Genomic DNA, 17441 nt, shown 5'->3' on the forward strand with positions numbered 1-17441 from the left:
ACCCCAGAATGCCAGGACAGCATTAGTCTTCAGTTTTGCCAATTCATCGCTGTTCTGCTGCCTAAGTATAGCTTTAGTTTCTTTACGCTGAGCGTGATCACTGTATTGTTTTGGGTTAACAGGTCAGTGTGTTAAACTTACTTGGCTGACATCAAACAAAATTCTGGAACTTGATCTGCTACCCAACCCAAGCTCGCACGGCGGGAGCTGAATATCTGGCTTTTGGCGTCGTTTCTGGTTGTGAGTCAGAACGTTTCTATGAATAAAACGAGGGATGAAGTTGAGCAGTTGTCTCATTAATGACGAGTGAAACGTGTTAAGTGCGCTAAACATTTCTGAATGCGAGAGCAGCATCATTTCGTTTTCTGTACCTTCAGTTTGAATGAGATGAGTTGGGAATGATCTACACTGCAAAAAATCCAATGGCAAAAACTAGAAAAAATATATGCAAATTAAGACTAATATATGTATATTAAGCAAAAAAATCTGCCAATGGGGTAAGCAAAAAAACAATGGCAAAGTCTCAAAATGAGTGAAGTAACACCTAAATCAAGCAAAAAAGTCACTGTTTTTGGACACAAGAATCAGAATAACTTGATTGCTGCTTGATTGTGCTTTTTTGAGTTCAAATTACTTAAAATAAGGATGATTAAAGTAAGAATGATTAAGATAATTATCCCTAAAATAAGCAAAATAATCTAACACATACACAATGCTTAGTAAGACAAAAAGTCTTATCAGAGAAAAAAATAAGATTTATTGCCTTCAATTTAGAACATTTCACTTGCTAAGATTTAGTTTTTTTGCAGTGTAGGATGAGGTTAATCCAACTTTCTGACTCTACTAATACTTAATGACAGGGAGTGCAATCAAATCCTCACAACAATGCTCCAAAATATAAAAAAATAACATTGCTTGGACAGTAGAGAAAGTTACTCCAGCAAAAGCAGAATAAGCGATTGTGTAATACACTTGATTTAAGAAAAAAAAAACTTTAAATAAGCAAGTTTCCCAATACTTTTGCCCATTTCATTAAAATTCCTTCATTTAGGAGATATTTAGTATTCGTTCTGTCAAATCAAAGACCCAGAATAAAGGAATGTGTGTGTAAAACAAAGGATTTACCCCTGTGGGTTTCTCCATCGGTTCTCGCATGGTTGCGTGTGTTGTCCCTGGCATCAGGAAGCTCCAGCAGCAGCTGCTGCCGCTGCCAGTTAGATGCCAACCTGTCAAAGTGTGATCCATCTCCTTCCTCCCTGTAGCTCACAGCATCTGAGGAGAGACCCTGTGAATTTCTGTCTCGTTTTTTCCCAGAGTCGATCACGATGATTCTTTAATAAGCCCCAGAATAATAAGTGTAGCTTGGGTCTTCTGTTACTGCTTTTAATTTTTGTGTCAGAGATATCAGCTGAGAATTGGGGGAGAGCTTTAAAGACATTCCCAAGCAGAATTACAGGAAAAAAAAGTACGAGGTTGTGTAAGTTTGAATGCTCTGACAAATAAACAAATCAATCTGTTTCGTTTGTTTTTAGTTCATATTATAAAGTTTTGAGAGTTTTTTTTTTTTTTTTATCTATTTTTGGTGGAATAACCCTGGATTTTAATCACAGTTTTTTTTTCATGCATCTTGGCATCATGTTCTCCTCCACCAGCCTTACACACTGCTTTTGGATAACTTTATGCATTTAGTCCTGGTGCCAAAATTCAAGCAGTTCAGTTTGGTGGTTTGGTGGCTTGTTTTCATCCATCTTCCTCTTGATTATATTCCAGAGGTTTTCAATTTGGTAAAATCAAAGAAACTCATCATTTTTATACATTTGCTATGTATAAAATCTAACATTTCTGAAAAAAAAACTGTGAAAGTATAAAACATCATATTTATGAAATCTGAGTAAAATATTTATATTTTTGTGCAATTAGGACAATGTAATCTGAAGATAGAGTACAACACTTTTATCTAGAGTTTGGGTTTTAGACTCAACACAAAATTATCCACTGTCTGCAGTCAGTCTTTTTAAAGTAGGACCCAAGGTAAATTTTGCAGCATGTTTTGATGTTTGGTGAACTTTTAATTATTTAAAAATGACTTAATGCAATAAACATGAAACTGAGCATAATTACGACTTGGCTTGGTTTTGACTTGGTCTTTCGTATTGTGTTGTTCCATGAACCACTAAGCTATAAATTTGTGCTTGATTGGGATTTTAGAAGTGGTAAATTGGAGAGTGTAGGCGGGCAATTTATCAGTCATATTGTATTGTGTTCTAGTCTAATTTGACAAGTTTTATATTTTTTTTCTTGTTGTAATTATTTTTTTTAAAGTTTTGTACATGTGTTTTATGTGTGGTAAAGGCACGATAAACTGTTAAAATGCTGTAAATAATGTGTTTCTGTGTTGCAGGTGATGGAGTACGAGAACCGTATCCGAGCATATTCTACTCCGGATAAGATCTTCCGCTACTTCGCCACACTGAAGATCATCAGCGAGCACGGCGATGCTGAAGTGTACATGACTCCACAGGACTTCATCCGTTCCATCACGCCAAACGAGAAGCAGCCAGAGAGTAAGTGTTCCCTCCGTTTCTCTCTATCCCTCCATCCGTCCATCCGTCCAACTATCCTTTCATCCAGCCCTTCATCCATCCCTCCTACTATCCATCTATCCCTCCCTCCATCCACCATCCATCCCTCCTTCTCTCCATCCATCCTCCATCCATCCACCCACTGTCGCTCCCTCCCTCCATCCCCCTCTTTAATGTACACTTTTACATTGAAGTTCATTTTAAAGGTGTAGAGAAATGACCATGACCTCGGCTGGTTAAGAATTGGTATAAATTGGAAGATAGCTGATGACAGTTGCAGAGAATAATACATTTCCTGACCATTTAAACCTTGTGCTAAACATCTCTGGTTTCCTGTAACTAGTTAGCTACTGTATCTATTGGTGCTACAAATCTAATCTGCATAGATGAGTGAACTCCTAATTGACATCTGTCCTTTAGCACTGGATGGATCTGTTTTTTCTGTTTTTTTTTTTTTTTACATTAAAAGCCTTAAGAATAAAATATATCCCTACAGTACTGGTAAGCAAAAAAATCATTATAGTTAATTAGAATTGTCGTTTATTAAAATATATATTTTTTATTTTATGCTAGGTAATTTGCAAGGTAATTTGTTGTTTATATACATTTCTTTTTAAAATAACAGTAGCCATAAACCTGTGTTTTAGGTTAACCATATATAAAAGTTGGACTGTTGTTTCGTTCTCTGTTGCAGCAATGCGTTTCACCATAATACTCACTCAAAAACTCTGGATTCTGAAGACCTTCATGATCCTGTGTAATAAATTAGTGTAAAGTAGGAGAAGGTCTATTTACAGCTACAGCATGTCAATAAACCTGTGTTCCTGGCAAATTTAACTTCTAAAAGAAAAAAAAATCAATGCTTGTTTTAAATCTTCTGACATAAAACCCCCAACAATTAATTCCTGCTCACCTTTACGTAGCCTGAGCCCGTGAGAACAGGTCGCAGGGTTTTGGGCGTGCGATGTTCTCAAATTAGCAGGGAAGGGAACTCGACCAGCCTGGGCCTCGTGTGACTTCTTCATGCTTTTCACGTGGTCATCAGTGAGGCTGACAGCTGAGGCTGGAGGGCAGCTGCACCCTTCACAGTTCTGCTGCCTCAGCTCCTGAGGACAACAGTCTGTACGGTTTCATTTCTACAACCCTTTTCAACAGAGCTTTTCTTAAACAGCTTCACCCAAATCTGGGTCTAGACCCTAATGATCAACCTGAAGGTGACCGTGTTCGTTTTCAAACTCCCAGAAGCCTCTAAAAAAAAAAAAGGAAACACTGAGAAGAGCTGAAAACACAAAAAATAAAAAACATAAAACTTGTCCTCAATGGCGGTACGCGTTTTTTTTTTTTTTTTACAGTAGAATGAAATTAAAGGCACTTTATTCAAAATAAGATTGAGGAAATATCAGTGAGATAAATCAATCAATGGTATGAAAAGGATGTGGCCAGTCCAGCAGTCCTGATTGGCAGATTGGGGCCAGAGGGGCGGGGCATCAGGGTGACTTTGCTACTATGCAGCAGGGAAATGAATTAGAGACTCTGAATGAGAGACCCTCACAAGCTGGGAAAGCTGACAAGGGAGATTTGATCTCCGGCCTGCAATTACTGTGTGTGTATGTGTGTGTGTGTGTGTGCGCACGCAAGGGTACTTCTGAGAATTCACACAGTGCAGGGTTACTTTCATTATTTCAGCCCCCAAAATAAAATCCACTCCATTCGCACATTTGATGGAAGCTATCACACTGAAGGACCCGGGTGTGCCCAGAATGAGATTTAAAGCACTTTAGTGCTGGACTTCTATTTAGACTAGACCACCCCCATCACAGCAAGTGCCAGGTTGATATTCAAAGTGCAGGACAGAACGGGAATGTCTGCTAGTTACAAAGCTTAAATCTCAGATATGATAAAATATGCTAGTTCTCTTCAAAAAACTCACAGCAGGACTAATGCAAAATGGATGTCTGTAAAAACTGCTGTTACAAGTCGTTTCTGCCCTGATTTGTATAATAGAAAATAGATGAGATTAAAAGAAAAATGGCTGTAGTTAGTATCTATGCTAACTTCCAATCACAACACTTTTCATATTACCAGTTTCATTTAGGCAGGAGTGAGTTATACAGTTATCACAGATGCAGTATTAAATAGCGAATCGAGAGGAGGCAGTCTCGGTCCCGTCTCAAATTAATTCTGTTCAATTTGTGGCGAGAGCGAAATCTGACCTTAGCCTGGTCCAAGTATTAAATGTAATCAGCAAGTTTATGTTAAACAGCTTTCCTCAATAGGTTTAACCTGTAAATAAAGCCATCTCTGCCATTGCTTCATGTTAAACTGTAGCTTCTTCCTGTATTTACTTTCTTGTCCCCGCATGCGGATTATTAATTAATTAAGAGTTAAAAAAAGAGCAAATCAAGAGAAAACACTCAAAGTTAACAGTCTTGTTAACTGATCCAGACTAGAGCAAATGGTAAGTATGTGTCAGAACCCCTAAGAAAAGGTCTATAATAGCTTTTTTGGGGGGGGGGGTTGGTTCTTTATGTCATATAGAAGTGGAGCATTGCTTTTTTTTTGCGAATATGATTTGTTCAGAATTTCCTTGCACTTACAATTTGGACAGCAAGTCAGATTTTAGATCTGTAGTCTAAATCCAGCTGTTTTTTCAGGTATTTTGATTTTTTGTCGTTTTTTCCCCCTCTTACTGTGCAACCCCTTCAACATTTTCATATTTTTCTCTCCGGTGCCTCATCTGAACACACTGACCCAGTCTGACCCCCTGCCCACATATCTCTGTAACCTCTCGGGTCCTCTCGCTCCTGCTCTCTCGCTCTTGCTCTCTCGCTCCATCACTCCCCGAGCTGAAGTAAAGCTGGGAACAGTAGGGTTCTGCAGGTGTGGGTGTGAGAGAGAGGATTTAACACCGACTGTCAGAAGCAGACAGAGGGAGATATGGCATGAGCTGGTGTGAAATAGCTGGGCAATCCTGCCTTTTCCCTCCAAGCGTATAAAATCTCGCCAGGCCAATTACCCAGCGCAGCATCACTATCATTATTAGAGCTCATTGTCTCACCGCGTCACACGGCGGAAGCCTCTTTTGTTGCGCAGGCGACGAGCCGTCTATTGCCCGCAGATCTGAATCTGATTGAATAACTGATGAAACCGCTCTCTGTTCACTTTGTGAGCTTTTGATGGTGCAAATTGTAAGGACGGCTCTCGGGACCGGATGCCCCGGTGATGCCCCCGCATAAAATGAACAGCTTAATTTATGGAGGTTGATGCAGATAGGCGGAAAACAGGTATCAGTGCATTCAGTCCCTCAATAGCCCGGATCTATTGATGTGCTTTTTCTATTGGGATTCTGTCTGAACTGTCCTCTGTTTAATTAAAAGCAAAGCGTGAGGGTGTAAGCAGAATGTCGCTGAGGAGATTCCGGTGGTCGATATTCGTCTGGCACAAAGCGCATAACAGCAGCAAACAGTGATGTGCTACAGTACTGCTCACACCCAGTCACAGAAGGGTTTCCTGATTTCCTTACGCTACTTTTCCAGGATTATACGTTTCAGAATAACAGTGAAGATTTTAGTTCTACCACTAGGCGACGAATGTGAAGCTTTTAAACCTTTGCACCCAAGAAAGCAGGGAAGGGATGTAATCAAAAAGCACCAGAGGATATAAGCGGGAGGTCGCAGGTTTCGAACCCCCGCTCATGCAGCTTTGCCATCAAGCTGCCGGCGCTCAGAGGGAGCAAAATTGGCCCTGCTCCCTCCGGGTGGGTAGATGGCGTTCTCTCCCCACATCACTCCTAGGATGATGTTCGCAGCACAGGGCGTCTGTGAGCTAATGTATCAGAACTGAGTCGCTGCTTATTCCTCGAAGCGCGCTGGCTGCTCGTCAATGCTGCATCAGCAGCAGCTCGAAAAGAAGCGGTGGCTGGCTTCACATGTATTAGTCTTCACCCTCCTGGTGTGTTGGGGCATTACTAGTGATAGAGGCAGTCGTAATGAGTGTGTTGTGTAATTGGCCGTGTAAATTGGGGAGAAAATGGGAAAAAATGTATATAAAATTAAAAAAATAAAAAAGCACCAGAGGAACCATCACTGAGATTCCGGACAGGGAAAAGAGAAAAGGAGGAAAAAGGAGTAATAGTGATAAAAAGCAAAAAAACCCCACATACAATTCATTATTCATCCAGCTGCCAGAAACTCTGCTCCATAATTCATCCCGTTTAGCACAGAATTCCATCGATTGCAGCGTTTTTCCTGTTACGGCTGTGGATGTTCAGCTTTCCTAGAGGATCTACTGGATCCCAGTCAGCTGCTGCAGCTCTCAGAATAAGCACCACTTATTTCTGAGGCTTCCATGCCAGTCTAGAACAGTTTCTATGATGCTCTTAGGGTTGAGTGATGTGAACTCAGATTTATAAATGCAGTATTTCCCCAGCTTTATCCTGGAAAGATTTTGTGTGAAAGTATTGTAAAAGAAAATTGAGCTGCATTCCCTGAATGTAATACTAAGGGATTGCATTGCTTAAGCAGATGCTGTGTAATACTAGGGTGGTTAATGTGATCTAAATATATTGGGTAGTTGTTTGGGTGTCGCTATGAAATTGCTAGTTTCACATATGCTGAATACTTTGAATATAGTAAAATATTAGACATAATTACAACTTTTGTGATCAGAAATCCAGATTTAATAGTAGTAAATTACTTACTAAGAGTTATATAACAAAAGTGGTTTCTGTGGTGTTCTAGGTGATTACTCAGACATTACTACAGTTTAAATCAAAATTTGTTTAAACTCTCTTGCAAATTAGGTTTTTTTCTGCCGTAAATAAACCAATAAAACAAGAACATTTTAAATAGCTCAACACCTCTAGCAAGTGTGTTTTTTCCTGATTCAACACAAAATGCCTTTTTATAGGGAACACATTATGCAAAACTCACTTTTTGTGTGCTTTTGTATTTGCACTTAGATTTTTCTGTGCTTATGAAAAAAAAGACTATGAACATCTCAACGATCAAAACAATCCATCCATTTATTATCTGTGAATCTGCTGATAAAAAAAAATTGGTGTCAGGAATCATTTGCTTTTATGTGCCATTTGGCTTCTCCCTTATTGTGACGTCACAATAAGAAAACCTGTGTAGAACCACCCTGGCTCCACCCCTCACCGGTCAACCCTCACCAGAGCCACGCCCACTGGATCAGTTAATATCTCCGGATATCACCTGCTGCCGCCAGATTCCTGTACATCTATAGGAATCTAAAGCTCAAGAAAGGTCAGGTCCAAAATACATAAAACCATAGAAATAAGCCACATATGTTTGGCGTTCTGTTCTCTGTAGGGTTAAAACAACACTGAAACTTTCTGTCCTATGTATCAGCAGTTCATCTGCAGGAGAAAGAATGAAGCGTACGCTAAAAAGAACACCCTGCCTATAGTGAAGCACGGTGGTGAACTTTCCTCTGCTACTGGAAAGCTGCAGTGTGGAGGGCAAGATGAGTTCAGTCAAGAATCAGAAAGTCCTAGGAGAGAAAACCTCTCGCCTTCTGGAGAGGCTAAAGCTTAGGCACCATTAGACATTGTTGGGATTCCAACAGTATCTCAGAGGCTTGGTTTGAGAAGAAGTCCTGGAAGATTCTGGAGTGGCTGTCACAGCAACCTGACTTAAATGGTATCACCCATCTATCCACTGCTGAAAAGTAAAAAATATAAATTTCGTTTTATTCCAGAACACTTCCTACCCCTAATTCACCCTGTTTATTCTCAGTGGTCACAGCTCTCCAACTTTGCTTATGATTAATGAAGGAGTCGAAACATAACATAACAGTGCTGGCATTTGTTTGGAAGCGGAGGGGAATGGAAATGGCTTGGTAATGGCAAATATTAATCAAAGGAACATGTCTGTAATTGCCAGAGTTATTGTTGCAGCTTTTAGATGAAAATGTTTTACTCCTGAGATCGAGGGATAAAGCATGTGTGTGTGTGTTTGTGTGTGTGTGGGCTAACTGAGATGCATGTCGCTTCAGATGAATTAACCTTCTCTCTATTCTTCTCTCTCTCTCTCTTCTGTCGTTCTCAGACCTCGGGCTGGATCAGTTTGCGGTGAAGCGCTATGATGGGAAGGTAAGCAGTGGGTGTTGTGTATGTGGGCGAATGAGTGGAAACAGAGAGGTTACCTAGCTATTGTGCGAACAGGCCGGCAGGATGACGCCAGAAGACGAGCCTTTCAATAGCAGCTCCTTATAACACCCGCCTCCTCCGACACCCCACCATTCTCTCCCTTCAGAAGCTGTCTCGGGCCTTGGATCCCACGAGGCACCTTCCTCTCACTTCACCTGTTGGCTTTGTTCACAACATCACCACGATTGCTTTTAACCCTGAAAGTTCTCCTGCAAAAGACAAATTGGAGACAGAAGCGTATTTTCCTTTTTTCCCCTTTTTCTCACCCTCTCTTCTATTACTTAAGCATTCTCTGTGGAGTGTTTTTCAGGTGCTGATCTATTGGAAGTGTCAGTGTTGAGCTGAACAAAGTGGTGTTTAGACTCTCTTTAGTCCAGAGTGCTTTGTGTCACTATTTCAGCCACAGGTTTTCACTTTGCTCTTTAGAGCAAATCAATGTTCTGCACTGTTCTCTTGCCAAACCTTGTCTGTTTTAAATCCTGGATCCAACTCCTAGTCTTTCTGTAGAGCTACTTTTATTTGTTTCTCTGCAGTCAGTATCGTTTTTTTGGAGAACAAATCTATTGACGCTGCGGTGAAAGGAACAAAGTTATCTTGCAATAATGAATTGATAAAAAAAAAGAGCTATAAAATAGATTGAAAACTCTTACAGCAAGAACTTATCAGACAAGCTCTACACTGCGTGAGTGACAGGGAGTACTGAAGTCTGTGGAAAAGATAAAGTACTGTACCTCTAATTGGTGGCTGCATGCCGACGATCAACGTGCAAGCCATGATTTTTAGCACAGATAAAGAAAATCAGTCGTTTGTGTTTTGGTATTGGATATTTTTTAAGTCGCAATATGCAGTCAAAGATCAGTAGATATTTCTCTAATTAGGTAATCATGAGAAATGTTTAGATCATATTCGGCTGTTAAAAAATACAGCAGCTCTGCATAAGTCTTTTTTAGTCACAAAAGGAAGTAGATAGAACTAAGGAGCTTGTTCAGTGCTGCCGACGCTCATCAAAGCTAGCATTGGTCTACACTTTGCATTTTTTTTCTTAATACTGTATCTAATACAAAAGCAGATATTTCTATTTCTGTAGAGGAAGCAGAGCAAAGATTTATAACACTGCTAACCAGATACCCCTCTCAAGTAGATCTTGTTTTACAGCCAACAGAGTAGTGCTAACAAACAAAACAGTAGAAAACGTTCAACAACCAACAAAGTGATTAGCCTTAAAAAACAGCTCTTTTAAGCAGTTCAATTTACTTTTGAATGTGTTTAAATCCAAACTTTAAAGTGCCTTTAATCTTAAAAGATGATTCAGAACATTACAGAAGCCTTGCTTGACGATGCATTACCAAGTTTGCCTGGAAATGTGGAATGTGCACCATCTGGCTCTGCCCTCAATCTCTGTCAGCAGTCGACTGATAACACAAACACAGAGATTGGTACTGGACGCATAAAACCTGATAGGTCTGTCTCTAGGTTTTAGAATGTAAACACACAGAGAGAAGCATTGAATGGGTGGTTTAGAGAAGCATTATTACTAAACCAACCACCACCAGCCAGAGACCAAATGAGGGGGCGTGTAGATAACGCCTTTTCAAGCTCTGTCACGCACACTTCTGTCATTGTTGGCTTTGGTACAGTGCCTCCCAAAAGCACTTTGATTCTACACAATGCGTTTTGTGTTTCTAATTAGTGTGATTAAGTTTCAGAAATATCATACGCCAACCGTCAAATGTCGGCACTGCTAACCAGTCACTACCAATTATTCTGTATATCAGGGCTTAAAACCGAGTAAGTAAAACAGCAATACAACAGGCTCTTTAATCAGGCATTTAATGCTGTAGTGCCCGATGCAGTTCTCCAGGTGCACGATCGTTTCCGGTTGAGAGTATGCTGTGCGCTATTGGCTGCCACTTCTCACCGGTTTGTGGATGAGTGTTGATGTGTAATGTGCTTGTGTGTAAAACATGTAAATTGTAAAGCGTCCTTGGGTTTCTCTTTCTCTTACCATAAGATACTAAAATGCATTGACATCAAAACACATGTCTTATCATAGAGACCAAATAAATGTACTTAAAAAAATAATTAATAGAATATAGTGTAAAAACAATAAAAGCACTCCGGAGAGAGTCTGATCTGCCCACCCAGAAAGAGCAAGGCCAATTGTGCTCTCTCAGGGCTCCGGCAGTTGATGGTAAGCTGCAGGAACAGGATTCGAACCAGCAATCTCCTGATCATAGTGGCAGCGCTTAACCTGTTGGACCACTCGGAGCCAGAGAGTTATTGTAAAATTCACAAAAATGTTTTGCTTTTATTTTTAATATGAATTTCAGGTCCAGCCCTTTCTGGGTTCAGCATTTAAGTTTTCCGTGCCTGTTATGTCATTGGGTCTTTACTAATTCTACAATTTCTGTCCTTCTGTCTGCGTTCCCTTCATGTCATTGTCTATTGGAACATGTTTTAGGTTAAGAGTTATTCTCTTGCAGCACAGCCACCAGTTTTCCTCTGTTTCCTTCACTCCTCTCTGCCCACAGAAAGAAGACTAATGCAGGGCTTTGCCCTCTTTTCCTTCTCTTCAGCCATCAGGGACATTAGCTGTGGGAGGCAGGCGGTGTAGACACAAGTGGAGATGGAGTGGCACTTTATTAAGTAGACCTTGAACAGTGGACTCACTGCCGGGCAGTATCGGGCCTGCCTGAGCCACCCACCCACTGATTAGCTTGTGAGAAAGAACCCATAAATCAGGGCTGGAAGGCAAATTTTAGCTTTATGGTTAACCTAATCTTCTGTTCTTGTTGTATTGCTGGGGTTAAAGTTTGCATTGCATTGTTTACTCTGCTGACTTGCTAAAAGCAGACTTTTGCAAGACATTTGAGAATGCTCATGGATTATTATTACCGGTAATAATAATAATAATCATAATAATAATGGGTGTGATTAGTGTGTGTTTTTGTGAATTAGGCTGTACAGTAGAACTAAAATGCCTTTAGCTTTCTCCAGACTGATCTTCTCAACCCAGTTAAATCTACACTACGTTCACATTACCAGGCAGAAATCATACATACAGGCATGTTGTTATAATATTTTAAATGTCTGATTCTGTTTTTTTATGTTAGTTTTTTTTCTAAACATGCACTTATTGCTGTTTGTGTTTAAGGCAAAAGCCCTAATAAGAAAGTGTGTTCACATGGTGAATTCTTTCCATTTTTGATTTTTGTGACACATTTGTGCTGGGCATTTATTTCCAGTAGCAAAAGGTGAAGCTTTAATCCCTTTGAATGGGGAGGGACCAGAAACTCAAACTAGAGGTCGAATAAAATTCTAAAATCATATTTGACCTCACTGATGAAATGTGATTTAAACTCTTATATGAATAGTTTGTAAAATGAAGCTTTTGACCAAAAGCTGAATACCGAACCCATTTTTCACATTTTAATTACTTATTCCATTTTCATTTTATACAATAAATAGAATGAAGAGAATGATTTTTCTACCTTTTTCTTATTCAGTCCTTTCAATTACTTGGTTGCCAAATATTTGGTGCAGTACTCATTTCCTGGCGTAAGTTTCTCCGACTGATTGTTTGATGATGTGAAACATGAGAGGGTGAAATGTGGGAGATGCTGTGCTGTTTTTCTCCTCTTCATCAGGTGAGAGGAAGGTCCCTCCACAGGGTTTCCTATAGGAATGACTCACGATGAGGAGAGCTCTGTTAATCTTTTATTGTACTTTCTTCCACTTTGACCTTGATCTTACTATTTAATGTGTGCAAAATACAAATACATTAAATAATATTTAACACACAGCACCACAAGATCATTATTCAGCATGTGGGGATTGTTTTAAACAGGAGAAACCGGTGTGGTGGTATTGGACACACACACACACACACACACACACACTGAAGTCTCTGGGGGGAGCTGGGATTTATGACCTTATTCTCCACTCAGGCAAATGCTTGTGTATCTGCATTCTGTCTGCTCAGGATATTTCCCTCCCAAATTTCCATCTTACACAGTTTTTGCATTCAGTCTCTCTCTCTCTCTCTCTCTCTCTCTCTCTCTCTCTCTCTCTCGTTCTCATTTTTTTCTCTCCATTTGTCACACTCTTTCTGACTCTTTCTCTCTTTCTTTTGTATGCTATGCTATTTTTATTTCCTTTTCTTATATTTTCCTCTCCTCCATCACTAAATGTTCACACCTGTTACTTGAATTCAGATGTGGAGCTTCCTCACTTTCATCTTCATCCCTCCATCCGTCTGTCTTTATGTCCCTCTGTCTCTCTTTGCACCTGGTTTGTTTTTGTTCTCTCAGGCCTTCTGACTGCTGAATCTATTTTCTCTCTCTCTCTCTCTCTCTCTCTCTCTCTCTCTCTCTCTCTCGCGTGGAGAATGGGGGAGCTGTAATGAATTTGCTGTATTAGTTGTGGTGTTGTGACCTTGTTTTTAACATTTTCATCTCCAACTTAACAGCTTTTTACCGCTCTGCAGGTCTGAGCAGGGCTGGGAGTGAACATCACATTAATGTGTGTGTGTGTGTGTGTATTGTTTGGGGTATGTGTGTATTGTTTGGGGTGTTTGTGTGTGTATGAGATGCATACCAGCCAAAGTATGTTGAACCCTGTAGTAATCCTTACAGCCGTGTGAAAATGCAGTGTATGTGTACCTCCAGTGTGTACCTGTATTAACATGTAAGTGTATTATCACCTGTGCTCTGTGATCTGTCTTTCTAACCCTTAGAAGCTTCAGAAGCTCTTTTCATATGTATTTTTCATATTTATATATGTATTATTTCTTCTCCATACCTCACTAAATCGTTCTGAAATGAGGTTAAATTAAATAATTTATAAGTTTTATTTATAATTGTACATATGTAATGCAACCAGTTGGATTGATTTTTGTATAGGGACAATAATATATGAAGAATTATAGATGAAAAATACAAATGAATCATAAAAAAATAATAATATAATATATTAATCATAGTAATATAATAATCAGCTGTTGAAAATTAGCCTCCTCTGCCACACTGCCAAAGAACACTGAGGCAGCATCTGAAGAACCTGTTCTGTACCTTTATAGATTAGTTCCTTCTGCTCCTTCTGCGTTCTTACTGGTTGAACTGGGTTTGGTTGAAGGAAGCTTTCTCAAACACAGTGTATTTTCTTAAAGTGTCTGTCCCCTTTCTTAAAGTGGCATGCCCCAATTCACTAGCCAGGGCAGCAGTAGTGTATTGGACTGTGACCCTGACGGTCCAATGTGTTTATTTATTTATTTTTTCCTTTCTGCTTCTGTTTGCCCAACTTAATTGCCGACTATATACTATTTAAACAGTATACACCTTTATTAAACATATGAACCAGCTAAACCGTAATAACTGTATTAAATGTATTAACCATATCAACCATTAAATGAACCATATTAACCATATAAAGCCTATTAAACACATTAACCATATTAACCGTTTTAAATGTATTAACCGTCATATAACCCATCTTAACCATAAAAAAAACATATAAACCATATAAACCATAATAACCGTATTAGTGGTATTAACTGTATTAACTATTCTTGTGCTGGGCCCAGATGGTATTCAACCTACACCTTAAACTCTGTCTGTGTATGGCCACAGATGCACATATACATTAGTAGCCGGGGAGCGGTAAGGGTTAAAGGCCCAACAGCTGTAGCTAACCAAACCTGAGTATTAAACCAACAACCCTGTCTTTGATAACCCAGAGCTGTAAGGAATTACCTGTTGCTGTTTTTTAACAAGCCAGAGTTTAAACAGTGACCGTTATCGGCATAAATAGGTTTTTGTTAGATAAATTACTAGTTACTATTAACTATTAATTACTAATTACTGTTAGTTTTAACAAAAATGTGTTTTTTATAGTGTTAGGAGTCATTCGTTACTACGTTACAAGTGGACTAATTAAATTTAAATCGTTTTAATAAGTCATTCAATACAAAGTCAGGCAGAAGAATTAAAAGAGTAGTCTTCTAAGGGTTAACACACACGCACACACCATTGCCCCATTGTAGACTTCTATCTGTTGTGAATCTCTCTCTCTCTTTTCCTCTCGCGCTCTCAGTCTGAGCATTCTCACGGTTGTGTATTAACGTGATGTTGCAATGTTTTGCTGTTGTCCTGTTGTATTATCTTGTGCTCTTGCATATCTGTCTCTCTGTCTCTCTTTCTCTCTCTCCATCCACATAACCAAAATAAACCCCTCCATTCTCTCTCCTCCTTGTCTCTCCATCCTCTCATCCCTCCATTCTCCATCCTTCCTGTTGGCCCCCTCCTTTTCCCACCCGCTCCCTTATGCCCCTCCCTCTGTGCAGGACTTCTGGCAGGTATGGGGCAATGCTGAGCTGCATGGGCGTGTGCACGGGGGGGGAGGGGGTGGGGGGTGTGTGTGTGTGAGTAAGTATGAGTGTGTTTGTGTGTGCGACTTGAGCGTCGGTGCACAAAAAAAAATTGCTGTACTTCTCCTTCTTTTTCTTCTTCTTCTTCTTCTTCTTCTTCTTCTTCTTCTTCTTCTCACTCTCTCTTCTCTCTCTCTCTCGTTCTTCTCAGAGTTGTCAGGGTCTCTCTCTCTGCGCCTGAATAAGCGTTTAACCTGAGCCGCCAACGCTTGGTGCCACACAGGATCCCGGCCAAACACTGCATTAAAAGTGTATAAATTTCATTAAGAATCAGTAGATCTGTAATAAAACACACCTCAGCTTCCACACTGGCGAGCACAGCGCAGCCTTAGTGGAATTTAGGACTCAGCAAAAAAAAAAGAGAGGAGAATAGTGAAGTTACTGACTGTGCATCTTTTTTCGAAAGTGAGTGTGAGAGAGTAGGTGTGTAGGTGTGAGACAGTGAGTGTAAAAGAGTGTGAGAAAGAGACTGTGAGACTGTGCGTTAGCGAGTAAGTGTGACGGAAAGAGTCAGTGAGCGTAAGCGAGTGAGTGAGCGAATGAGTGTGAGCGAGTGACTGAACGAGTGTGAGCGAGTGAGTGTGAGACAGTGATTGTGAAAGAAAGAGACAGAAAGAGAATGAGGGAGTGAGAGAGTGTAAAAGAAAGACCTAAAGATCTATGCAGGCAAGATAAGAAGTAGTGTAAATCTCTGTTCATGCAGCTTGCCATCAGCTGCCGGAGCCCTGAGAGAGCACAATTAGCCTTGCTCTCTCTGGGTAGGTACAGTAGATGGCGCTCTTTCCGATCATCACTCCTAGGGTGATGTGGATCAGCACAAGGCTGCGTCTGTGAGCCGATGTATCAGAACCGAGTCGCTGCACTTTCCTCCGAGCGTTAGCACTGTGATGCTACTCGGCAGTGCTACAGCATCAGCAGCAGTTTGAAAAGAGGCAGAATCTGAGCTCTATTAAAACAAACACTTTTAATAGAGCTCCATTTTATATTACACAATAAACACACACACACACACACACTTGAGGGTTAGCTTACACATGTGCGCTCAGGCTTGTTGCAGAGCACAATGTAGCAGGAGGCCAGCAGCTGGCCGTCCCCATTGAATTATTAAACACACAGACTCTCCCCTTTGTGTGTGTGTGTGTGTGTCCTTTGTACACAGTGTGTGTGAGTGAGAGTGCATGTGCTGGTATAAATAATTCAACATGGTCAGAAGCTCAGCTTAGTGATCAGTCAGCGGCTTTGGACTGTACGTTGGTGTTCAAGTCTACAGCCACACACACACACACACACACACTCTTACCCACTGTAACACACACTCTCACTGTACACCCACACCCACACAGTTTAAGATGTAAACAGGTGTGTGTGGGTGCCCCAGGCCAGAGAATTTCACTTGCTGACCTTGAGACAACTCTGAACTCTCTATATCTGTCTGTCTGTCTGTCTCTCTTTTTCCGTCTGTCTGTCTCTCTCTCTCTCTGCCCGTGCTTTAGTGGTGTACTGTCTCTCTCTCTCTCTGTGCGAGTGCATGCCCGGCTGAATGCCCGTGACAGGCCGCTGGATAGCCTCAGCTTGTTGAAAGCTGGGTCTGCGCCCTGTGGCACCACAGTTCACCCTGGACCCGGGAAACTCACTGCGTCCTCTTTCCTCACTGGGCTTTAGGTGGACGTTAAAAAGCATGAGCACAGTGCACCCAGCATGCAGCAGAAGTGTGGTGTCATGCGTTGTTTTACATTATACTTCCCGTTAGAGCTGCAACAGTTAGTGAAGTGAGATAATTAGACCTCAGTGATGTTAAAAAAAGGAGAAATGATGCCATGCCAGTGCATAGTTTTTACTAATACACACTAATACATACAATTCTTCAATATTGTTTTTTGATAAGCCCTCGTCAACTTGGTCCTACCATTTAGCCCTCAGAGCACCATCAGTGAACGTGAGCTAAAGACCTCATTCAGAAAGTCATTTAATGTAGTTGATTTTTTATCAGTAATGGATTTATCGTACAGTAAATGAACATGTCCTTAGTAATATTTGATAATTTGTTAATATTTTTTTATCTGTGCTTTCTGTCAGTGGTTCAATAGCTGTGACTCCATACACACAGAGTGCAGTGACTGCAGTAGGCAAGGAAAATATATATATTTCACAAACCAATTTTTTATTAAAATGTTTAAATGCCTTTAAGAGAGGGTATACATGCTTTGTTATGCTATTATATAATTATATAATTTCTTATTATGGTCTTAAATTGAAAATAATA

General features: G+C 40.3%; 1 protein-coding gene across 1 annotated transcript in view; it reads left to right on the top strand.

The window, feature by feature from the left end:
* Positions 1-17441, top strand: part of micu1 (mitochondrial calcium uptake 1) — a 51645-nt gene that overhangs the window by 11905 nt on the left and 22299 nt on the right. Inside the window, exons 4-5 of the mRNA XM_022685196.2 lie at positions 2402-2564; positions 8654-8697. Of these exons, the coding sequence (XP_022540917.2) occupies positions 2402-2564; positions 8654-8697 (207 nt within the window). The remainder of the gene's footprint in view (positions 1-2401; positions 2565-8653; positions 8698-17441) is intronic.

The sequence above is a fragment of the Astyanax mexicanus genome, chromosome 7, assembly GCF_023375975.1.
Source record: "Astyanax mexicanus isolate ESR-SI-001 chromosome 7, AstMex3_surface, whole genome shotgun sequence".
NCBI classification, from domain to species: Eukaryota; Metazoa; Chordata; class Actinopteri; order Characiformes; family Acestrorhamphidae; genus Astyanax; species Astyanax mexicanus.